This window comes from Hyperolius riggenbachi, chromosome 3 (genome assembly GCF_040937935.1).
Source record: "Hyperolius riggenbachi isolate aHypRig1 chromosome 3, aHypRig1.pri, whole genome shotgun sequence".
NCBI classification, from domain to species: Eukaryota; Metazoa; Chordata; class Amphibia; order Anura; family Hyperoliidae; genus Hyperolius; species Hyperolius riggenbachi.
In genome coordinates, this window is record NC_090648.1 from 160,700,472 (window position 1) to 160,726,495 (window position 26,024).

Sequence of the window (26,024 nt, forward strand, 5' to 3'; positions counted from 1 at the left end):
AGGGGGTGATTGATGGGTGATCAGTGGGTGATTAGAGGGGAGAACAGATGTAAATAATGCACTGGGGAGGTGATCAGGGGGGGAGGGGGGGGTTCTGAGGGCGATCTGAGGGTGTGGGCGGGTGTTTGGGTGCCGCAAAGGAGCAGGTTAGGGTCTTACCTGATGGGTAGCAGTGACAGAGGGTGACAGGGTGATTGATAGGTGATTAGGGTGTGATTAGAGAGGAGAATAGATGCAAGCAATGCACTGGTGAGGTGACCGGGGGGGGGGGTGTCTGAGGGCAATCTGAGGGTGTGGGCGGGTAATTGGGTGCCCGCAAGGGGCAGATTAGGGTCTGATCTAATGGGTAGGAGTGACAAGTGGTGGCAGGGGGTGATTGATGGGTGATTGACGGGTGATCAGTGCGTGATTAGAGGGGAGAACAGATGTCAACAATGCACTTGGGAGGTGATCTGAGGGCAGGTCTGCGGGCAATCTGAGGATGTGGGCGGGTGATCAGGTGCCCGCAAGGGAAAGGTTAGGGTCTGATCTGATGGGTGGCAGTGACAGGTGGTGACAGGGGGTGATTGATGGGTGATTGACAGGTGATTGACAGGTGATCAGTGGGTGATTACAGGGGAGAATAGATGTATATAGTATACAGGGGGGGGGGGTCTGGGGAGGATCTGAGGGGGCGGGGGGATGGGGGGGGTGATCAGGAGCCCCCAGGGGGCAGTTTAGGACCTGATCTAAAATATTGCATTGACAGATAGTGACAGGGGGTGATTGATGGGTGATTAGGGGTGTGATTGGGTGCAAACAGTGGTCTGAGGGGGTGATCGGGGGGGGGGGGGGGGTCTGAGGGGTGCTGTGGGTGATCAGGGGGCAGGGGAGGGCAGGATCCGTGTGCTTGGGTGCATACATACACAGCTGCCTCCTATCCTGGTGGTCCCTCGATCACTGGGACCACCAGGGTAGGAGGCAGCCTGTATAATACACTTTGTATACATTACAAAGTGTATTATACACTTTGTAGCGACAGATCTAGGGTTAACAACTCGCCGGCGCTGCTAATTGGCCCGCGAGTTGATGTCGCGGGTGGACGGAGCCTAATGCCATTGATGGTCATGCAGACCATGATGGTCGTGCTCCAGGGAAACAGGTGTGGCTATAGCTACCTCTCTCAGCAAATGCTGCTGTTCCTCTTTCCTTACCTGTCTCCTTATCGCAGAGGTTGCCAGCCTACATCAATCTATTATCAGCAGTTCTCTAACATCTCAAGGGTCGATTGCATGGAGACACGAGAAGAAGAGGGCAAACAGGAATATGAGGCGGTAAGGGAGGTGATGCATTGTGCCCTGAGACAGATAGTTATAGCAACACCTCCTTCCCTATGCTATCAAAAGGGGATGAACATCCAAAGACTTATAATTAAACCCCTCTTAGTAGTACTCTACAGCGAAACACTCACATCTAAAATCGGAATCACTGACGCCAGCGATTTTTTTATTTTTTTTGCGTGTTTTTTTCTCTCCTCCCGGCGAGCAATTTGTTTTTTCACTTCCTGACATAAGTCAGGAAGTGAACTCTTTGACCTGGAAATTAATAAAGACAATGTGATTGGCCTCAATTCACTAAGCTTTATCAAACACTTTATCGAACGTTTCATAATTTACCTCATGTGTAAAATCTAATTTTGAATTCACTAAGGTGTTATACATTTATTGAATGTTTTATCGATAAAACATTCGATAAATATATAACACCTTAGTAAATTCAAAATGAGATTTTACCCATGAGGTACTTTATCGAATGTTTGATAAAACTTAGTGAATTGAGGCCATGTATTTATTCATCAAAGCGCGAACGCAATCGCCGCATAAAGCAATTTTGTGAGTGTTTTTTGCACTTTTCCTATACTTTACATTGTAGCAAAATTGCCCAAAAAATGGTACAGGCAGCTCTTTACTGAGCGGATTGGAAACAAACCGCTCAGATGTGAACTCTATCGTAGGGAATCAGTGCACAAGTGCTTTCAGGGTGATTTTGCAGATTGCCGGCACTTAAAAAATTGCAAAAATGCCCTAGGTGTGAACAAGCCCTGGGTGCATATTTTTACCCACCTGTGCAAATTAACCAAGGCCTTTAATTATTTTTCAAACTACAAATACATAACAAATAGTTTAACAAACTGTAATGTTATGTTCCTGCTGTGATATAATAGAATCATTTCACACAAAATCACCTTCACCTAATGTACCAACCATGAGCAATTGGACTGTTTTAAATAAATTAAAAAAACACTTTCCAATGACCATCATCAGTGTATCTTCAGTTATAGGATATGGGTGAAATGGAAATAATTTTGGTGAGAAGGATTTAGGAACATGGAACTGTTGAATGTGTTTTTTTTCTTTCTTTCTTTCTTTCTTTCTTTCTTTCTTTCTTTCTTTCTTTCTTTCTTTCTTTCTTTCTTTCTTTCTTTCTTTCTTTCTTTCTTTCTTTCTTTCTTTCAAAATTACTTCTACAATTTCAAATTCCTCAGTCTATAAGAATGGACTCTTTTATGTACAGTAGTTAAACACTAGCCTACCTTCTGTGCACAAAAGACAAGGAATCTCTTTTAAATAGCCCAATTTTTTCCTACTTTTACATTTTGTGAACAAACTGATCCAAAATCCATTTTATTTTGCAAATGTTTCTGTGTTTGCATTTGTTAAAATCAGGCATGGAGCTTTCATTGTGTACCTGCTGTGTGACTTTCACACAAAACAGTAAAGATTTTTTCACTTCTGCTATTAAAATCACTCGTAAAACCAACAATCATTATAAAAATACATTTTCCAACTGATTAAAACTCCGTTTTCGTTTTTTGAGAATACAAATTTATATATACCGTATTTATTGCCACTGTGCCAGGGCTTCTTTACTGAGTTGATTAAAATCGATGTTCTGTTATTTCAAGGTAAAAGCACAGAGAATAGTTTTGTGGTTATAGAGATGTCTAAGACTCTACAGTTATTCATATACATGTATGTTTATTTGTTTAATGTGTTTTAATTCATAGATTGTGTATGTATACAATATCAAAGTACCACGTGCGTAAATAAAGCAATGACTGTTTAATTTGAGTGAAGTATATGTTATAGTGTAATATAAACCTAAACATAATGTGGAGCAGATACATTGTAGAGACAGGAGAAAATTTACTTTTTGATGAAACTAAAACTAGATAGATTCACATACAATACAATGGCCAAATATGATACTTTACAGGTCAAATGTGATTTTTTTTTGACTGTCATTGTACCACCCACCGCTTGTGAGAAAAAAACCAAAAACTGGCAATTAACATGAAATAAAGCGGCAAGTACTTTTTAAAGTCATGCAGCATGACCTTTACAAACATGACCTTCCTATGGACCCGGCCGGCAGTCAGCAGGTGCTGATGGGCAGTACAAAAGCAGATGACATTTGTTAAAAAAGTTTGTTATGGGTAACTAAACACAATCCCTTAGTGACATGCGGGGGCTATGTCTCAATGTCACATGGAGATTTGCAAAGTCAATTTTTAGTTGCAATTACTGCAAGTTTATCCAAAGCTGTTACCAAACAGCTATGTGACATAAGTAGCAACAGCTTGCAGCTGCATAAACTTGAATTGTATGCAGCTACAACAAAGACATATTGCTGCCAGCTAATGGGGCTAATGTGATACTTTGTTACTGCCCCCTTACTCTGATTGGTTGGCAGTAGAGTATTGTACCATGTTAGCCATTAGTAAAAACAGGATGTTTTGAATCAGGACAATACCCTTTATTGGCTAACTTAAACCTTTACGTTAAAAATGAAAAAAAGAAATAAACATTTCAATAAGTTTTAAGATAGCCAATAAAGAATATCCTGCTGTGATTGGTTAATCTTTTTTTTTTTTTTGCAGTCGACAGTGGAAGTGACAGTCACAGCTGAGTAAAGAAGATAAGAAGAAGATAACATATTCGTTTTTTCCCAATGTATTTGTGAATACTCTAGTTCAGGCCTGGGCAAAGTTTACGCGGCTTGGCCACATTGTGCAGATCGCGGGCTGCATTCCTTAAATTCCTACACCCCTACCTGCAGAGTTGCGAGCGGGCACCGTGAGGTGTGAAAACTCACCTCGCTGACGTCCCGCGTCACATCTCCATGGCAACAGGGCATCACATGATGTGACGTCAGGGCGGGGAAGGAAGGGAATCTGTCCGCCTGAAGAGCAGCGCACACAGGCCGGATGCGGCCCGCAGGCCGTAGTTTGCCGAGCTCTGCTCTACTTATAGTAAAAAGGCACCACCAGGGGGGTCTTAGGGTTAGGCACCACCAGGGAGGTCTTAGGGTTAGGCACCACCAGGGGGGTCTTAGATTTTGGCACCACCAGGGGGGTCTTAGGGTTAGGCACCATGAGAGGATATTTAAAGTTAGGCACCACCAGGGGGGGGGGGGCAAGGGGGGGGGGGTCTTAGGGTTGGGCGCCAACAGTCTAAGGGTTAGGGATAGGTAGAGGGAGGGTTCTGTGTGAGAGTAGGGTTAGGTTTAGTTGTAGTAAAATGTTAGTAATATTCACTAATGTTTTAATACAGTTATTACGAACGTGCTTATTTTTTTTTTTCATTGTTATAAACAATATTTTCAGATTTTATTACATGAAGAAACGATAAATTGGGAGATAACACCTTGGGCCAAACTGCAAATAAGCAATTTTATTAAAAAGTTAGAAAAAAAGTGTATTAGCAACCAGTTAAATACAATTGAACAATGGATCGTTAAGAATGAGAAACCAAAAAAGTTTATATCTAAATGCTATAAATATATGCAGGATAACATCTGTGACAGATCTTCAAAATGACGAGAAAAATGGGAGATAGATCTGAGAGTCCCTTTAGATGAGCATAGATGGAATCAGGTAACCAATATAATCTGGAAATACCCCCTTAGAAAATTACAATGGACTCAATACAAAACCATAGCCAGATGGTATTTTACACCGGCCAGGATGGCAAGTTTTACAGAGAACCAAAAGAATCAATGTTGGCGATTTGATCAGGGGGTGCAGATGAGTTACATATGTGATGGAGTTGCCCGATGGTAAGAGGACTATGGGGAGAACTAGAGGTCTTTTGGGGTAAGTATTTGGGAAAATGTGTTCAGATTGACAAAATGGAGGCAATTTTTGGCATCATTGACTCTGAAAGTAATGTGCTAGTAAAAGAATTGAGGGAAGTTGGTTAATTGGTTGCCGGGCCCGGTAATATCATAGCTCAGAAACGGAAAAGTAAAGACCCCATTAAAATATAGGAATGGATATCGAGTATGTTCGATTTTTGGGAGGAGGCGGCTGCTGTAGATGGAGAAATATATAATGTAAAAAAGCTTGATGACAACTGGCTGGGGAAACTTAAAAAGGGGTGGATGGAACTAGTGGTAGGGGCAGGTGGTTAGAAATATAAGACATGATAAATGTTGAAAGGGCTGTAGGAATCCATAGTGGGCAGTAGGGAGGCATACGTAGGTGTGTTACAATCAGTATGCTGGAGGTTGTTGGGGCCCCATCTGCGCGGTGCGATTCTCTGGGCTTTTCAGGGAACAGCTCTGTTTGCGGCCCGGCCTGGTCCGGTGTGTCTGATCCGGGTTTCGGCTGGGGTCGGCTCAATTTGCCATTGTTTGCGGTGGCGAGTCGGGTTGGGTCGGGTCGGGCTCCGGTCGGGCGTATCGGGGCTGGTTGGGTCATGGGCGGAGTTGGGGTAGGGTTGCACCGGGGGTTGTGCCGTGTAGACTGGGCTTTAGAGGGGATCAGTACCCATACAGATTATAGGTAATATTGGATGACGAGGAGTTTGGGGAATGGTGTGATTGTTTGGTTGGGAATGACTAGGTCAGTATGTTTGTAGGTGGGTATATTATGGGTGCATGAAGGTATAGATGGGTCTGTATGTGCAGTAGGATGTTTGGGGGGCGTATGTATTGGTTTGAATATGTGGGTTGGGTTGTATAAGAATATCTGTGTTCGGTTTGTATATTTTTTGTAGTTTCAATATGCATTTACTTTATATGGATAAAATAAAAGAAAGTATATAAAGAGTGTCGAACTATGATGCAAACTGATTTACCAGACATAAAGAGGTTTGCGATGAAGCCTATTCGCTGAGTCTGGTACCATAGATACAGAGCTGAGTTCGGAAAAAAAAAAGAAACGATAAATGAAGGTTATACACAATATTATACAATGATAACGATTATACATATATTATCATTTTAACAAACGTAATTATATAGGTTTCACTTTCAAAACAGGGAAGATTATCGTATTCACAATTTGCGATTTCATAGACATTATTAAAGGTTTTTTAACCACTTGCCGACCGCACGCTTATACCGTGCGTCGGCAAAGTGGCAGCTGCAGGACCAGCGACGCATTACAGCGTCGCCAGCTGCAGGCTGATTAATTAGGAAGCAGCCGCTCGCGCGAGCGGCTGCTTCCTGTCAAATCACGGCGGGGGGCTCCGTGAATAGCCTGCGGGCCGCCGATGGCGGCTCGCAGGCTAAATGTAAACACAAGCGGAAATAATCCGCTTTGTTTACATTGTACGGCGCTGCTGCGCAGCAGCGCCGTAAGGCAGATCGGCGATCCCCGGCCAATCAGCGGCCGGGGATCGCCTCCATGTGACAGGGGACGTCCTGTCACTGGCTGCACAGGACAGATAGCGTCCTGTGCAGCCCGGATCACCGGCAGAAGAGGTAGGAGAGGGAGGGGGGTGAATGTCACCGCGGAGGGGGGCTTTGAGGTGCCCCCCCCCGCAACTAGCCTGCACGCAGGAGCGATCAGACCCCCCCTGCACATCATCCCCATAGGGGGAAAAAAGGGGGGCGATCTGATCGCTCTGCGTGCCCTCTTATCTGTGCTGGGGGCTGCAGAGCCCACCCAGCACAGATCCCTTCAAACAGCGCTGGTCCTTAAGGGGGGGTAAAGGGTGGGTCCTCAAGTTGCTAATTTGTAAAACATTATTGTAAACGAAATACAACACAATATTTGTAATGATCGGTGGTGCTCTGCTGGTCAGAGTGAGCTCAACAGACTAGTTAGCAATACAACATACTGTATATAAGTACAGCAATATGTCAGTATTTTAATAAAGGTGTGATCACACGTGTTTGGGTGCACAGTAGTTCAGGAGTACTCCTATGTGATAGCCCCTGGCTGTGGGGAATATCACAAGTAAGTGATAGCCCCTGGCTGTGGGGTCTATCACTTATAACAAGAGTGGTCGTTCAGGCAAGGTCAGTAACGGATCGGTCAGAAGTCAGGAAGTCGGTACTAAATCAGCAATCAGAGTCGTAGTATAGCCAAGGTTGGCAACAATCAGATATGCAGAGGTACAGAATTAGAGAGCGAGAGCAGAATCGAGTCGGCAACTAGACAGAAGACTGAGTACAGAATCGTGAGGCAAAAGGATAAACAAAGTTCAGGCAAGGTTCATACACATAGAGACAATAATATCAATTATAATTATAGCTATCAAACAATTCCTATCTTGTGTGAAATCCCCGGTTTCCTCCCGGATCAAAGCACACCGGAACTATCTAAGGTCTGAGAGCTTAACCGCAAAGTTTCAGCAACAGCAGACAATGATGCACTGACCGCTACGGTCTTAAATACACAAGGTGTACCTGCGGCTCCACCCACTAGCCTCAGCCAATGAGATAGCGAAGGATCAGACTGAGTTGTCAGCTGACCTTCCTCCTCAGCGCATAAAGGTCCTGTCTCTGTGTGCGCGCATGCGCCCTTCTGTACTGATGTGACCTGGAGAGACCTGACCTAGTGTGATGCGATGCCAAGGAGGCGGCGGCGGCATCCACCGTGATGTCAGACGCGAGAGCAGAGGCTGCGCTGCTCTCCGCTGCAGAGGTAATTTTCCTACTACTGACAATATTTTTGTAAGAGCTATTACCGTTTACACCACACGCCCTTTTTTCCCGACGCCCTTTTTGTATGGACGCGGGACAAGATCCTCCAGCAACCTAGGCTGAGACACCAAAGTGCGCCCCTCCATCCCTCCCAACCCAGCCATCACACACTGATTGCTATTAGATTAAGAGGCGTCCCAGGGCCCCCAACTCCTTAATCTCTAGTTATGTGGCTTGCAATTACTGCCATGTATCCCCTTTTCTTATTTCTCTCTGCTTCAAACACAATAGGGGAATGATAGCTGAGTGAGTTGTGCGCCCCCTCCTACACTGCGCCCTGAGGCTGGAGCCTCTCTGGTCTCTGCCTCGACCCAGCCCTGATGCTGCTTACATATCTGTGATCAATAACCTGTACACAAAGTGGATTAGTGAAATATAATTTGTGAATAGAGGGTCTGATTCAAGAAGGTCTTATCAAGGCATCCTTGTATGCACATTTGCATAGACAAACATGACCATAAGCAGTAGTTAATCTCTTGGATACAGCTTATTAAAGATCATCAGTTAACAAATAAGTAAGTGATGAATTACTAGCTAAGAAGAATTCCTAACGCAAGCATTTCTTTTGAAACATGTAAATATAGGAACAGTTTAACAGCAGGTGGTATTAAATACTGGCAGACCAGTGGATGCAGATCTGAGAAACATGATCGCGGGAGCTGATCAGGCAAATTTCTATCAGCGTGGATGATTGATTAAATGTTTGCCCTTCCTTCCTCACAGCCTCAGTAACTTGGATCCAAGGAGTCAGTGTACCCAGAGAGGCACGGATTCCTCATTAACAGCTATGCTAGATACCAATATGTCACCACCACCATCACCACACTGCGGACTGAAGACACAAAGATTTATTTAGTATTAATAATTTAAACATATTTATAAAATAAAATATTTTTTTTTCGCCACATGACTAGATGTTTGAAATATACACAGCTTCGCTACACATGTTTACTTAATTAGCAGCTGTGTAAAGGGGGCCATACATCAGTTGACTTGGTGGCTGATCAACCATCTGATTTAATTATTATGATCAAATGAAAATTGGTGCCACCAAGTGATAAAAACCAATTTTGGGCTGATATTGGTGGTATGAATCGGCCGGACATGCTGCAAGATGTAGGGCCGACTTCTTCGATTAGGTACACAATGGTAACGGCGAGCGATATCAGGACGATTGACGAATGCGACCAAACCCTGCCACTGTCTTCCCTAATGTGCAATATGCCCCTGAGTGCCCAGTGCTGTATACATTACCTCTCTGTGTCCACCGCTGGCTCCAAGCACAGTCCTTCATCCATACAGGCGCCACACGTTGCCGGATGAAGGACGAAGCCAGCGGTGGAAAAGCGGCGGATGCAGACAGGTATTGTATAGTGCACCGTGCACCGGGGGGGGGGGGGGCACATTAGGGAGACAGCGTTGGGCCGGTGAAGCGGCGGATGCAGCGTCACAAGGCTGATTCTGGATTGATTTCAGCATGAAATTGATCGGGAATCGGTCTGTGGCGTGTGAGCAGCCGACAGATATCTCTCTAATCAAATGCGATTAGGGAGATTTGTCTCTTGGTTGAATCTGCCCATCATTGCAATATTATATCTACCTTTAAAGAGACTCCGTAACAAAAATTACATCCTGTTTTTTATCATCCTACAAGTTCCAAAAGCTATTCTAATGTGTTCTGGCTTACTGCAGCACTTTGTACTATCACAGTCTCTGTAATAAATCAACGTATCTCTCTCTTGTCAGACTTGTCAGCCTGTGTCTGGAAGGCTGCCAATTTCTTCAGTGTTGTGGTTCTGTGATGTATCTCCCCCCTCCAGGCCCCTCTCTGCACACAGCCTGTGTATTATTTAGATTAGGGCAGCTTCTCTCTTCTCTCTTATCTTTTACAAGCTGGATAAATCCTCCTCTGAGCTGGCTGGGCTTTCACATACTGAGGAATTACACACAGGCAGAGCTGTCTGAACTCTGCAGGAAGAAACAGCCCGACACTTCAGTGGAAGATAGCTGCAGGGGGAAAGAAACACACAAATGATCTCTTGAGATTCAAAAGGAAGGGTGTATACAGCCTGCTTGTGTGTGGATGTATTTTCTATGTGTGGACATACTGTACATCAACCTACTTCCTGTTTTGGTGGCCATTTTGTTTGTTTATAAACAAACTTTTTAAAACTGTTTTTAACCACTTTTAATGCGGCGAGGAGTGGCGAAATTGTGACAGAGGGGAATAGGAGATGTCCCCTAACGCACTGGTATGTTTACTTTTGTGCGATTTTAACAATACAGATTCTCTTTAAGATCCCCTTTTTCTTTCTATGTTGTCATACAGGCCACCTCATCATCTCCCACATAACTTGTAAAAAAAAGTGACGCTCTTTTTCTATGTTAATTTATGATGACCATTACATTGAAACTGCCCTTGTTAAAGTGATCAGTGATTTACTGACTGCCAGCTGTAAAGACTATTATTTCACACTCATCCTTTTTGATCTGTCTTAAGCTTTGAATACCATAAACTATCCTTTACTACTCTTGGCATACATGGCCACCATGATTTCTCTTGGCTTTTCTCTTCACTCAGTGAAAGGAATTTTAGGTCTCGATGCCAAAGGCTCTGTATAGCCCAGGAATTGCTACCACTGGGTAGCAAACTACCACATTTCGCCCAGTCCATAATGTACCCAAGATGTATGGAGAGCCACAGACTCCACTGTCTATCTGCACATGATGAACTGCAGTCAGTCCTATTGAAATGAATAGGGAATAGCGCATGCGTGTGTATTTCCCTTTTTATTACTGAGCATTGCAGTGCCACTGTTGCAGCCAGCCTGTACTATTTAATAGTATAAACATGGTCTGATACTCTGCATGAATACGTTGTGTAAGAAACAAGGCTTACAAATAAGGACTGTCACTTACAGTAGGTAGGGAAAAAGTGACAGCTCTATAAGGTTTTGGAGTAGTCCACCTCTTCATAGGGGATTTTTAGTTGTTTCTTTATTTGCAAAAGACCTCACCTGCAGTTGCTCAGTCCAGATGCCAGATAATGTGCAAACTAGTATAAAATCAGGCTGCGATTTTTGTATACATCCTTTCTGGGGGAGTGCTTTTGTAAAAAAATAAAGGTAATTTTGAGAATCTCTCATGAGGAGATGGACCTGTCCAAAACCTGTCAGATCTGTCTTCGTTTTACTCTATGATAAATGTAACGTACATTTTATATGTATGCATTTAACATTTTTCATAACAGTGGTCCTTTCAATGTACACTGTAGAGCACTGCATCATGTGGCCATTAATGCAGGAAAAAAATATATTTACAACAAAAAGAAGTGCAGACAGTCCCCTACTTACAAACAACTCGAGTTACAACAGTTCATCCATACAAAGTTGTCTCCATGCACAAAATATACAGTGCTGGTATTGTTATTTTATATTTTTGTTGTTATATATTATAGTGTTGTATAAACTGTTGTAAGTAGTTTAAAACAAGTTTAAAGGGATCCTAAACTGAAGTAATAAAAAATATTTTAACTTACCTGGAGCTTCTACCAGCCCCCTGCAGCCACCCTGTGCCCGCGCTATGCCCTTGTTGTCACTAAACTGATCCTCCAGTCCCCCAAAGCTACCCTCTTCCAGCCGGCCAACTGGCGAGTCAACGGCTACTGCGCTTGCGCTGCTGTGACAATGCGTGTCCTCTATCACGCTCCCATTGCCGGGAGTGCATGCGCAGTAGAGGTTTTTCTTCGTACTGCATCCACGGGAGCACAATCAGGAGGTGTGTGCAGCAGGGCCACTCATTCAAATTACAGAGGGTTCCTGCGGGGACCAGAGGATTGCTTTGTGACGCCGCGGGCACAGGGCAGCCAGAAGCCCCAGGTAAGGTAAAGTCTGTTTTTTTTATTTCAGTTTAGGTTCACTTTAAAGCACATTGTAAACAGAATCCAAATCCAGAGTTGCTTGAAAGCAATCATTTATCCATGTTTTACTATGTACAGTATAACACATGACTCAACTTACAAACAACTTCAACTTACAAGCAACCTCCAGAAAATGAAAATTGTTTGTAAGTAGGGGACAGCCTGTATAGATATTTTCTTCCATTTACTGAGTGATTGTTTTTTCCTGGAGTGTCCCTTTTGGTGCCCATCAGTGCTCAGTGTGTGTGAGACACAGGATCTAGTTTCATCTGGACTAGGGGGCCAGCTTGTCACTGTGCAGCACTCTTGTCTTCGGAGGATATTTGTACAGTGGACACAGCCTGCCAGTGTCTGTCATGTTCTTCCTCAGCCACTCCTGCCCATTTTGTTTGCTGACTTGAAGTTCCTGGCTGCCTCCTATTTTTCCCAACAAGGACTTCTACACTCCTCCATGTATCCGGCATGGAGATCCTGCTTAATCTCTCAGATTCTTTATATGGGACATTAATGTAATCGTCACAGTAGCAGCCTGTCATTTATTTCTCACGGCTGAGGTCTAGAGTTGCACTGTTTGGAGTTGTGGCATGCCTGTGTATATGTGACTTGATCTGCCCCTGGGACAGAAGGCATCAGAGACTTGGCAGAGACGGGTTAAGCTGCATTGTGTCTGCTGCTTGCCTATTTGACCAGAAAGCGAGTGAGAGATAGCTGGCATTGGTACAGATATGGCATCTGAAGGGTCTAGTGGTCTGCAAGTTCTACTTTCTACTTTACAGGTAAGAACTGTGTGGCATGACTGTAATCATAACTAGCAGAACGCTGTCCTGTATACAATTGCTAAATTGTTTATGCCTTTGATTCTGAAGACACATTTGTATTAATTATAGTTAGTGTGGCATAGTGTTCTTTGTAAGGACTCTGTGAAGTAATGCAGTCTTCCTGACATGCCGTCTTGTAACACTGCATAAAAGTACAATACCAAGTAACTTCATTCATAAGTTGTACTACAACCTGTCTATGTAGCAGTTAGTCACCATCTGGGGCATGAAGTTGGAAATCTTCAAAGACATTTATTAATAGATGCCTGAAACTGGCGCACACATACGTTCTCTCTTTGTATGTCTTACTGCACACTTCCTGTATTCCCATGTGACCCACCTGTCAAAGCTTTCCATCTAAACTGCATCATAACACTGATTTAAGTGACACGCTGTATAGCACTGCGTAGTGTGTGTGGAATAACTATCTTTTTCAGTTGTATAATATTTTCTGACTATATGTGACAAGAATCCCAAAGCTTACTATAATATTCAGCAGAAAAGCGATAACAGCAGCATGTCTGTAATATGCAGATATGCATCTTTAAAGTGTGTTATCTAACTGGATACATAACATTATGACCCATATGCAATTCACTTTTTCACCTGGGTTTTCTCCTAGGTGATATTTTCAAAACTTGACATAAAATGACTTTTAAACTATCTGCAAACTAACAAATATTCAAAATAATGTTGACAGTAGTTTTTTACCTACTTTTTGGTACTTTTCCCATTGTAAAATGCTAAAAAGTTATTTTAAATCGAGGATGAAAAATTATCTCCTAGGAGAAAAGTCAGGTGAAGAAGGGAATTGCATACGGGCCTATGACCCATATGCAATTCACTTTTTTCTCCTGAGTTTTCTCCTAGGTGATATTTTCACAATTTGTCATAAAATGCTTTTTAAGCCACCAGCATGCAAGAAAATACTCTAAATACATTTATTAGTACTTTTTCACCAACTTTTGGGTAGTTTTTCAGTCAGAAAATGCTGTAACGTAAGTTTAAAGAGAAGATGAAAATGATCTCCTAGGAGAAAACTCAGGTGAAAAAGTGAATTGCATATGGCCCCTTGTCATAAAATGCCTTTTAGGCCACCAACAAGCAAGAAAATACTCCAAATAATGTTGATAGTTGTTTTTCCCCAAAATGTTGGTATTTTTTCCATTGCAAAATGCTGAAAAGTTAATTTAAAGAGAAGATGAAAATTATCTCGTATGAGACAACTCCTGAGAAAAAGTTAATTGCATATGGGCCCTTTTCTCCTAAGTTTTCTCCTAGTAGATAATTTGTCATCTTCTGTTTAAAATAACTTTTCAACATTCTGCAACTGATTAAGTACCAAAAGGAAAAAGTACTATCAAAATTATTCTGAGTATCTTCTTCCTTTCTGGTGGCTTAGAAGGCATTTTATCAATAAAGTGCGAAAATATCACCTAGGAGAGAATTTAGGAGAACAAGGTGAATTAAATAAGGGCCATTGGGCCTGTTGCAGCAAAATCCGGTAAAGTTGCCGTGCGCAGGGAAAAAACAGCAATTTTACTGTACCTAGCACAGGCGGAACACTGGGTGTTAACCCTTACTGTCAGGCTACTGTAATTACTGTGTTATTGTGTGTGTTGCTATGGTAATGCGTAGCGTAATGCACGGTAACACATGTGGCGCTATGGTTTATGGCTCCCCTGCACTATTAACAGTGAAATTGCCATGCAGTGCTCAATGCGCATGGCAACTTTAACTGATTTTACTGCATCAGGCCCATTGTCCCTTATGAATTAAATCTACATTATGAATGCATAGACACTGGGTTTGATTTACGTCTGCACTTCTGCATAGATTAATGATCAGCTGCAATCGTACCAAAAAAAATTAAAATAAATAAAAATGTATATATTTAAATGACTGCACATGACTGTAAGTACATAACCACCTATTCACAAGCCATTCTGAAATCTTCTTACTAGTCCAATTAGTCCCAGGTCATGGCCGTAAACGTTTACCACCTAATGTCAGTCTATCCTGCTTTTGTTTTTCTTTTTCTTTTTATTAAAAATCTTTTTCTTTCAATGATCAGCATACAATGTATTAATTTGGTTAATCTTTATTTTTTTCAAAGCCGTAATGAGTGTTATAAAGTGGTTCTATTGTGAAAAATACTTATCTTTTAACACCCACTTCTATATATAAGTGTTTTTATTAATTATTTCATTGAAAGGTATTCACGACTGAATGCATTTTTCTGTTACGATTAAGCATACAAAGTCTCTTTTCTACCCTTCAACGCTTTTTTTTAAAGAAAATAAACACACTACAAATTCAAAATGAGTTAATAATAAATTAATTATTAGTGCTCTGTTGGGAATGTAATACCTTTAAACAGTATAACTAAGTGGAAAAATTATTATTTAACATGTACTTTTTATGCACAAAAGTACTAATTTGGAAAAAAAATAACGAAGTCATAAACTTAATTTGATACATATATGTACAGTATGGGTTTGTGTCCACAGAGAGCCTTAACTAGGAAGCATTTTTAAAAGTAGTTATGTTAAATTACTTAATTTTTTTTAAAGAGAACCTAAACTGAGAAAAAATATTTAAAATAAACACATGATGTACCTGCAAATGAATATTACATACTAGCCATGCCAGCAGTTCCTCTTAGAAGCTCACCATTTTCTTCTAACAATGACTTCTTCCAGTCAGTTCTGCCAAGATTTTGTCAGAACTGAAATATATCAGTTGCTGTCAGTTATATATAAATTGTTGTCAGTTATAACTGAACTGACAACAGATGTGCAAGGTAATGTCCATGTTTCCCTATGTCTCATGTGGGTGATGTTACAGTTTAACAGTGTGCTGACCAGGAAGCTGTTATGGGGTAATGGCCATTTTTTAAATGGAGGGCGGATAATTCCATTGATCACAGTGAAGAAACAAGACGCAGGAGAGGAGATAGAGATTGCTGAGTACACTACACGGGAGGTAAGTATGACATGTATGTGTGTTTATTTTGACTTTTCATTTTCAGTTCAGGAATCAGGTTTGCTTTAAGCACTGTTTTACTTGCCAAAGCTCATGCATCTGGTTACGTTCAAAGTGATACGCTGCGATGCGGCTTAATGGCTGCATTGTAATGCAGCTTGCCACACTGTAATGCAGTGACATTTACAGTGCGGCAGGTGCGTTGCAGTATAGCAGCATGTGGCATCCCAATGCACTGCATGCATGCAGTGCATTACCTCAAAACATGTTCGTTAGCAGTGACAGGTAAGGATACTTTTCATTTACTGTATGCTTTACTGTATTCAGTGCAAGGCATAGACAATGTGCATTGCTGCTTTCCCATTCTGTTAAAGTCCTGCTGTTTTAGGAAATGCAACGTAACACCCATGGTGAACCTAGCCTGGGGGTTTGTTCACATTATGGGATAGATTCACAACCTATATATATATTCACGCCTATGACATTAATTGTACCTCATAAGTGGCGTAGCTAAGGAGCTGTGGGCCCCGATGCAAGTTTTCCAATGGGGCCCCCCAAGCACCTTATACCGTACCTAACAATTGATACGGCACACCAAAACCTGCCAATGGCAACTACAGTGTCAGAGGTGCAAGAAGGGGATGGGGAGCAGTTTGTTAATGATTACCACTATTCAGAGTATCTATAGAAGTGATTGTTATGAGCACAGGACCACTAGAGAGCTAATACTGAAGTTGAGGGAGGGCCCCTGTGGGCCCCTCTGGCCCAAGGGCCCCGATGTGGTCGCAACCTCTGCACCCCATATTACGATGCCCCTGTACCTCACTACTTATTTGAAAATCAGTACAGTGCATTGCTGATCTGATGTGTGCGGCATTACAATGCAAGGTGCTTATGAGAACAGACCCTTAGCGTGCAGGAATGCAAGAGTACCAAAACTACTAGTACAGCCATACCTTTCTAAAGAGTTTCTTTACTTGGGAAACCAATTTACTTGTTGTTCATGTCAAGGTCAAGGTCAAAGCTGTGATTATTCTGTTTTGATGTGAAATTAATGCCAACTTTTTCCCCCCACATGATAAATATGGATAGAAGTTAGATAGAAAAAAAGAAAAAACAAACAAAACGTAGGAAGTATGTGGTGTTTGATGGGATGAATGTTTGTGGAGGTTCACTTTCTCCCGAACATGATACATTCAAAGAAAAAGAAAGTACTTTCAAGTAGAGACCATATTTGTAGTCTAGAAGACAATTCATCATCACTTTTCTGAAGGAGCGAGTGAGGTATGGAGTTACTTGTACAAGTGACAGAATGCCTGCTAAAACAAATAAAAGAGGTCTACCGTCTAGCTGAAACTGCTTTATTTTCCATTGGAGATGTGATGAATGGCAGGGATGCCTGCGAACCACTGCTGAATATAATTGTGCCTTCTTAAAACAGAAGATATTTGTAATAATTCAGCTTTATGTGAGCAGCTGTAGTTTCCCATGATGCATCACTGCTGCTGAATATGAGCACATGTGATCACCATCATGGAGCGATGCAAAATGAAGAAGAAACTTATATTTAGGATATTGGCCTCACTGTAATACACATAGGTTGTGGCATGAAATCTAGTAATGAAATTGTGAAAACTATGGCACAGTTATTACTATTATCTTTGTGCATTTATATAGTGCTTTACAGAGTATATAGCCATGTCACTGAGGCAGGGTTCACACTTAGCACATCCGAGTGCATTGTTTGACAGCCCAAAATCAATGGGTTTATGCGCAAAAAATCTGACAGCCTGTTGCAGCAAGTTTGTGGACAGTGCACGGTTTTCTGCATACAAATACGTATGATGTTGTGAAAAACGTGTGGGTAAGGTACATGTGCAATTTTGCACATCTTAGTGTGAGCAATCTCTCCCTCTCCCTCAGAGGAGCTCTCAAACTATCACTGCCATAGTCATAGACTTATGTTCCTATCTAAGACAGGTTTCGAAGGGGACAAATTAACTTTTCTGTATGATTTTAAAGTGGGAGGAAAGGGGAGAGCCCAGAGGAAACCAACGCAGACACAGGGAAAACATGAAACTCCATACAGATAATGTCCTGGCCCACATTTATTCTGGGGGCCGTAGTTGTACAGGGTGAAAGTGCTATTCAGTATGCCACCATGCTGAACCATATCGTATGTATGTATTTATGCCAATAATCACAGTATATTGTATATTCACTTAAAGTGAACCTCCAGACTGAAAATCTACTCAGCAGCACTGAAAAGGCTTCGTGCTTCTTTAACAGTTTCACAGCATCAGAACTTTTTTCTTACCTAAGCCTTATTTTTAGCTGCACAAAAGCTAAGCTCCGCCCCATCAAACAAAACTGCCCAGGCATTTTTCCCCTGATGCTGTGCAAAGCATGATGGGTTTCCTGTGTTGTTGCCTAGCAACTGGGAGGGGTGATCAGCACACAGGACAGTTGGAACTGTGTCTCATGCTCCCTGTCAGCTCTTTTCAACCAAAAAGATCGCTGCCCTTATGAAATCAAACATTTGCCTGCTCTTTTAAAACAGGGTGGGTAAGAGATATTATTTTACCTATCTATTTTAATTAATAGAACTAATGCAACTTAATGACAGTATGTTTGTTTAGGCTGAAGTTCCTCTTTAAGGACTATAGTTTTGTTAATTGCATGATAACTGATTTTGGTTTTATCAACATGAAAAAAAAAACAGTTTTCCCCAGATTCTCAATATATATAAGAAGCAGCCCTTCTCCTAGTGAACGAGCACAGCATTGCCCATCACCCAGCATGCTGATAATAATAATCAGCCTTTAGGAATATCCTGAGGCACTGTGACATCTGTGACACTACAGGAGTTCTGTAGTGTGCTGCATAAAAACAGAAACTACCAAGTTAAAGGAACAATAAATCATTTACAATTAATATTATGGCCCTTACACCAAATCTATTAGAAAACAGAGGTCTCTGTTTGTTTCTTTTGAAATAATTAAAGGGAACCATTAGTGAAAGGGATATGGAGGCAGCCATATTTATTTCCTTTTAAACAATACCAGTTGCCTGTAAAGGTGCCCATACACTCGTCAGATTGGCAGCAGATAAATAAGAAATGCATCTGATGATCTATCTGATGCGTTTTTAGAACATTTTTTACCAGGATTGAATTCCAATAGATTTCAGTTTGAAATCTATTGAAATTCGATCTGATGGCATTTTTTTGCCATCAGATTTCCATTAAGGCCAATGCAAACTGATAAGCAATCTCATCAGATCGACCTAAATTTTCCACCCCGCCAGTTCGATGGAAATCCATCGAAATCGATCGAAATCAGCCATCGATCGGTTGATTGGCCAACCGATTTTCAATCGATTGATCGATCGGGATCGATCGGTCGGCCAGAAAATCGGCTGAGTGTATGGGCCCCTTAAGTCCTCCTGATCTTGTGTCTCTAATACTTTTAGCCATAGACCCCAAGCATGCAGCAGATCAGGTACTCTAGTTTTATTGGATTAGCCGTATGCTTGTTCCAGGGTTTTTACTCAGACATTACTTATGCCAGAAGATCAGCAGGACTGCCAAGCAACTGGCAATGTTTTCAAGGAAATACAGTAAATATGGCAGTCTCCATATCCCTTTCACCCGGGGTTCCCTTTAAGGCACTAAACCTTCATGCCCCAGACTATATACTACACGATACATACATAGACATATGACTATGGTAGGGACTAGATTGTGAGCCCCTCTGAGGGACAGTTAGTGACAAGACAGTATACTCTGTAAAGCGCTGCGTAATATGCTGACGCTAAATAAATAAACAAATAAATGTATCAAGCAGATGGACGCAGTGGAAATGGATGGCATTGATTTGGACACAGCATACAGTATAATGAAAATTAGCACAAATACATTGCTAGCTAAAACCAGGTGTTTTTTTATGGCTACTGGTGGTTGGTTTTTGTGTAGCCAAGCACCAGATATTGGCTACAGCAGAAATATTGGTTTCTGGCATTCAGATAGTGTAAAGGGGCTCAGCTTTTTAATAGCCAAAAGCTGGTGCCCAAATATTTTGCTGTCGGGCAGCAGACGCAGCAGATTCGGATGATTCCCGAGAGACTTCATGCTAAAATCGTGAATCAGCCTGGCGTGTATGGGCAGCTGACAGATCTCTCTCTAATCAGATTCAATTAGAGAGAGATTTGTCTCTTGGTTGAATCTTCCCATCATCACTAGATGTATGAGTATCTTTAAGGTGCCCATACATCTATCGACTCGGTGGCCGATCGACCATCTGATTTGATAATTATTATAGATTTGGATGAAAATCAGTGCCACCAGGAACATGCTGATCGACAATGCCACCAATTTCGGGCCGTAATCGGACATGCTGAATGATGTGGTGCATTGCGGTAACAGCAAGCGATAACCTAACGAGTGACAAATGCGATGGAACCCCTGGCTCTGCCCCCCTAGTGTATAAATGTACCCCCATGTGTGCATTTATACATTACTGCAGGTAATCTAGGTTAGGGATCATAAAGGTGTAAGGGGAGGGGGTGGCTTAATTTAGGCATTTGGAAGAATTTAACATTAAAGTGAACCTCCAGACTAAAAATCTACTCAGCGGCACTGAAAAGGCTTGGTATTTCGTTAGCAGTTTCACAGCATCAGAACTTTATTTTTCTTACATAAGCCTTATTTTTAGCTTTACAAAGGCTCAGCTCCGTCCCATCAAAGAAAACTGCCCGGGCTTTTTTCCCCTGATGCTGTGCAGAGTATGATGGGATTTCCTATGTTGTTATTCACATTGCCTAGCAACTGGGAGGGGTGATCAGGACACAGGACAGTTGGAACTGTGTCTCATGATCCCTGTCACCTCCTTTCAACCAAAAAGATGGCTACCCTCATGAAATCAAACATTTGCCCGTTCTTTTAAAACAGAGTGGGTAAGAGATTATGACCCATATGCAATTAACTTTTTCTCTCTAGTTTTCTCCTAGGTGATATTTTTAAAATTCCCAATAAAAGGCAGTTTAAACCACTACCAAGTAAGAAAATAATCAAAATAATTTTGATAGTACCTTTTCACCAGCTTTTGGGTACTTTATCAATTGTAAAATGAGTAAAAGTTATTTTAAAGAGAAGATGAAAATGATCTACTGGGAGAAAACTCAGGTGAAAAAGTTAATTGCATATGGGCCCATATTACCTATTGATTTTAATTAACATAACTAAATGTAACTTAATGACAGTATGTTTGTTTAGGCTAAAGTTCCTCTTTAAGGAAGGGGTGATAGTTAGACATCCAGAAGGCATTTACCTTGAGTGGAAGAGGTTAGGGTTAGGCATAAGTAAGCAGAAAGGAAAGAATGTAGTAACTGCTCATTGTCAGGAGGCAGAGGTACAAAAACAGAAGCAGGGTTGACATAAAAACATCTTACTGATACAGACAGGGATTACAGCTCACCTCCTCCAGGCTTTGGGCTCCATGGACTAGAAGGAAAATAGAAGTCATTTTAGCAAGAGGGCTTTTTAGTCCTTTTTATCCCCTTACACACTCCTAGGAGTTCTGGTTCACCATGAGCTTGCTGGGCAGTCTGCAACTCTGGGTGTTTTAAGTCCTACCCCACAGAGCCACAATAATCCGTGCCATGCACTGGTGAGGACCAACCAGACTGAAATAGTCTGTATGCATGTTGGATTATTGGGGCTCTGTACATGACTGCATTCCAGCAGTTCTTGAGGTGTTTTTCGCTTTTAGGGACAAGAAAGGGACAATTAGCATATTCAGGTGTGATGCACTGTGGGGCATCATTTGCTCACTCCAGCCTAATCACAAATACCTTCTCTTTTAACCACTTTACTACCAGCGGTGCGTGTATCTACGCCCCTTTTAACACCCTTTCCCCACCAGGGGCATAGATACACGCAACCCCCGCCGCTACGGCTGCTGTCCGCGCTCCCACTCGTGCGCGTGCTCCCGCACTTGTGCATGCCGCCGCTCGCTCACCCAAAGATCAATGAATGGGAAAAAATATTCCCGTTCGTTGATCTAAGCCCCCCAGCAATGATCGGCTGCTTCTATGAGAAGCAGTGCGATCATTGTGAAAAAAAAAAGTTTCTTAGCTTCATAACACTTCCTGTAAGCGTACTTCCTACACTTACAGGATGCATTCACAAAAAAGTACTGTGGCCATCTTGTGGCCAAATAGTAAAACTACACCCAAAAACATTTTTCATATATAAATACATGGTTTTATATTATAAATTAACGCATTACCTCCCACACTCCCCAATTTTTTTTGGGTAATAAAAAGAAAAAAAATTACAATTGAAAAAAAAAACATAAATAGTTACCTTAGGGACTGAACTCTTTAAATATTTATGTAAAGAGGGTATAATACTGTTAGTTTATAAACTGTGGGCTTGTAATTAGGGATGGACGCAAAACTGAAAAAAATGCACCTTTATTTCCAAATAAAATATTGGCGCCAAACATTGTGATAGGGACATCATTTAAATGGGGTAAGGCCAGGGCCATTGGCCAGGGCCAATTCTAGACTTTTTGCCGCCTGAGGCAAACTTGTGAGATGCCCCCCCCCCCCCCCAGTAGAATAACCCTCCAGAATAGGTAGCCTGGAGGGGATAGCAGGCAGCGTAGTATGATTAGGCAGTGGGCAGGGATGACTCACCTCTTCCGCATTCAAGCATGCATTCCACTCTCATCACTTCCTGCAATGCTGTCCACTTACAGTACAGTGGGCGGCATTGCAGGAAGTGACGACAGTGGAATGCATGCTGAAACGCAGAAGAGGTGAGTCATCCCCGCCCGCTGCCTGATCCTACTACGCTGCTGCGCTTAGTAGCTGGAGGGAGAGCGCAGATCAAGGGGGACCCAGGTGAGGGAGAGGGGGTCCGACCCCCCTCCTCGCCACTGTGCCATCTGCACCCTTTCCTGCCTGCTACACCCTCCAGCTCGGTGGTCCCCCCCGCAGCCAGGTGGGTGACGCCCCTCACGACTTAGCCTCCTGAGGAACCCGCCTTACCCTGCCTCATGGGCGGCCCGGCCCTGAGTCTGGCTGCCACCTTCTCTAGCCCCTTTTACCTTACATACCACAAATTCCACCAGAGGGGGTTCAATCTACTATTTTGTCTAATGCTGGGAATACACAGTATATTTTTGAGGCTCGATTGATAATTTCTGACATGTCCTTTCTCCCGCCTGATCCTTTCCACGCACGATTTGGCATAGGGAACAATGGGAAAAAAAACAAAAAGAACAAATGGAAGATAAGGGAATTGGGCACAAAATCGAGCGGGGAATCAATCGGGCAGCAGAATCGAGCCGCAAAAACGCACCGTGTATTCCCAGCATAAGGCAGCCCTTATCTGTCTCTCTACACTGTTACATTAAGAAACCATTAACAAAAAAAAGGATGTAATCTTTTTTTTGAGTTGTTTAGCCCTACCGCTAATCAAATTGATCTGCTGACAGCCCTGAAATAAGTCAAATGCAATGCACTAAAGTGTGACAGGTCAAACTGCATAGTATCTTTCACACCATTTAGCTTGCAAATGCCATTAAAGAACATATCAACTTTCAATATGATACGGACATAGGCATAAATGTTTCCTAGGTAAGAAAACTATTTTTGTAACTTATTACGAAAGGACAGTTATATTAGATATAGTGTCACATTCCTAATCCTCTGAAGGGCAAACGTGTCACTTAATTTATTGGGTGTGCAATTGTATATCTACAAATGCTTGTCTGGTATGATCTGTGCTCTTTGTTATTAGCTTTGTAAAAAGATGCTGCATTTAAAATAGATCAGAAAGTCTAGCTCTATTTGTTATGTGTTCTCAAGTGCTCTGGCTCATATTTTATCTTCTGTTTGCAACAGGCTAAGATTTCATTTAATCTTCAGTATGAAGTTATGGCAATCAGTAGAACCAAAAAAGAGTCTCCAAAATTAGGGATCAGGTCATTAGGCACGGAGATTGGCAGACGTCTAATGGACGCCTATGTTAAAGAGGCAGCAAAGCGGAAAAAAAAATGATGATATAATGATTTGTATGTGTAGTGCAGCTAAGAAATAAAACATTAGGAGCAGAGACATAAGTCTATTATTGTTTCCAGTACAGGAAGAGTTAAGAAACTCCAGTTGTTATCTATGCAGAAGAGCCATTGAGCTCCACGACTTTCAAAGTCGCAGAGAGCTCTGTCTTCTACAGCTTATTATCTCAAGTGTCTGTCAATGTAGTGTCTTTTTCTCTGCAGAAAAGGGTTCAAAAGTTCACTTGCCTGCTCTGTAAAAACATTTAGAATGCTGAATATTGTGTAAACTGCAAATATTAGAGAATGATGCAATGTTATAAAAAAAACTATATAACTGAAAATAAAAATATGAGAATATTTTCTTTCCTACTAATGTTCTAGTAATTATCTGTACTACACAACCAATTCATTATATCATAATTTTTTTTTTTCGCTTCAGTGTCGGTAATGTCAGATTTCTACTACCGTGTTTTCCCGAAAATAAGACACTGTCTTATATTAATTTTTGCTCTAAAAGATGTGCTAGGGCTTATTTTCAGAGGATGTCTTATTTTTTAGCAAACACTGGTAGCTTTCCTATACAAAATGTACATACTGTATGCCATGTGCAACATACACAGAGCTTGTGGTTTGCAGATATTGGCTCTCTATTACAAGAAATTAATTCTGCTGATCATGTAATTAAGGGTCTATTTCTTGCAGGCAGAGAACTGTCAGGCTCCCCCAGCATAGGATAAGCTGTGCGTGTGTGTGTGTGTGTGTGTGTGTGTGTGTGTGTGTGTGTGTGTGTGTGTGTGTCCTGGGAAGAGGTGAAAAGGTGAAGTGCTGCTGATGCTTATCACACAACAGATCAGGAGGGCTGGCTCCAACAAAAACACAAATTGCCTGACACATATATAGGACTGTGTAGAACTCACATTATACTGCTGCTCTCCTGTATCCAGGCTTTGTATTGAGCGTGACTTGCTGGTGTCATGTGGGCTGCTGCCTAGCTAGGGCTTAATTCTGGAGGATGTCTTACATTTCAAGCATTCTTGAAATTCCTGCTAGGTTTTATTCTCAGGGGATGTCTTACTTTAGGGGAAACACGGTACCTACTATAAATGACAGCAACATAGGAGAAAAGTAATTAATGGCTCATTTTACTCTGAGAGAAATGTACTTCTTATTTGTATGTGTTTTAACTTTTACAATTTTCGCAACAGTTCCTCTTTAAAGGGCGCCCAAGTAGTGAGTAGCCAATTTGCTACTATGCAGGAATTAATGAAGATCTAGCAGTTGTTTGGGTCTCAGGTTTACGCGGTTCAGTTTAGACACTATAGGCATTAGGTGGGGCTGGCTGGAGGAGGTGTGTGGTTTAAACACTTACAGAATAGGGGGGGGGGGAGGTTAGGGTTAAGCATTAGGTGGGGGGTTTGGTTTAGGCACTTATGGGGAGCGGGGGAGGGGGGTTAGGGTATGGACATCAAGTAGGGGTTTCAATTTAGGAACTTACAGGGTGGTTAAGGTAAGGCTTTAGGTGGAGGGGTGGATTTAGGCACTTAAAAGGGAGGGCTTAAGAGAGAATAAATGTTAAGTAGTGAATAGTAAAACATTAGTAAACTATTTTACTACTACCGGTAACGGCACTACCCGGCGCCCAACACCAGCAGTGCTCCCGAAATGGGGCCGCACCACCATATAACAAAAGAAGTCAATCGTTTATTTATGCAAGTTGTTAGTTACTAGTTATTAGTTACATAGGACAATACCAGTTTGGAAAGCTTTAGGGGGCAATTTATTGAAGCAGATGACGATTACACATCCTAATCCACACTTGAGCTGACAATTTTACAATAAAGAAAAATCCCTAAAATAATGTTTAGATACTGCTCTCCAAAGTTTTTATTAATAGATTACTTACTTATGTGCTGGAAATAAATGAACAATGTTACTGTGGGAAAAGACAACTGTAGCAAGAGGTACATGGAGGCTGTCATATTTATTTCCTTTTAAGCAATACTAGTTGCCTGGCTATGCTGCTGATTCTCTGCCTCTAATACTTATAGCCATAGACCCTGAACAAGCATGCAGCAGATCAGGTGTTTCTGACATTATTGTCAGATCTGACAAGATTAGCTGCATGCTTGTTTCAGGTATGTTCAGACACTATTACAGCCAAATAGATCTGCAGGGCTGCCAGGCAACTGGTATTGTTTAAAAGGAAACATATATGGCAGCCTACATATTCTTCTCATTTAATTTGTCCTTTAGAACTTTAAA

The 26,024-nt window shown here is 41.8% G+C and overlaps 1 protein-coding gene across 3 annotated transcripts in view; it reads left to right on the top strand.

Annotated features, from left to right (window-relative positions):
* The first annotated feature begins 12,180 nt into the window (after positions 1–12,180).
* Positions 12,181–26,024, top strand: part of AGBL1 (AGBL carboxypeptidase 1) — an 830,430-nt gene continuing 816,586 nt past the window's right edge. For 2 of the 3 annotated variants that reach the window (XM_068275160.1, XM_068275161.1), the window contains exon 1: positions 12,182–12,669. In XM_068275160.1, the coding sequence (XP_068131261.1) occupies positions 12,619–12,669 (51 nt within the window). In that variant the 5' untranslated portion in view covers positions 12,182–12,618. Of the gene's footprint in view, positions 12,670–26,024 lie in introns of all 3 variants that reach the window. The other variant, XM_068275162.1, reaches the window with a different exon arrangement.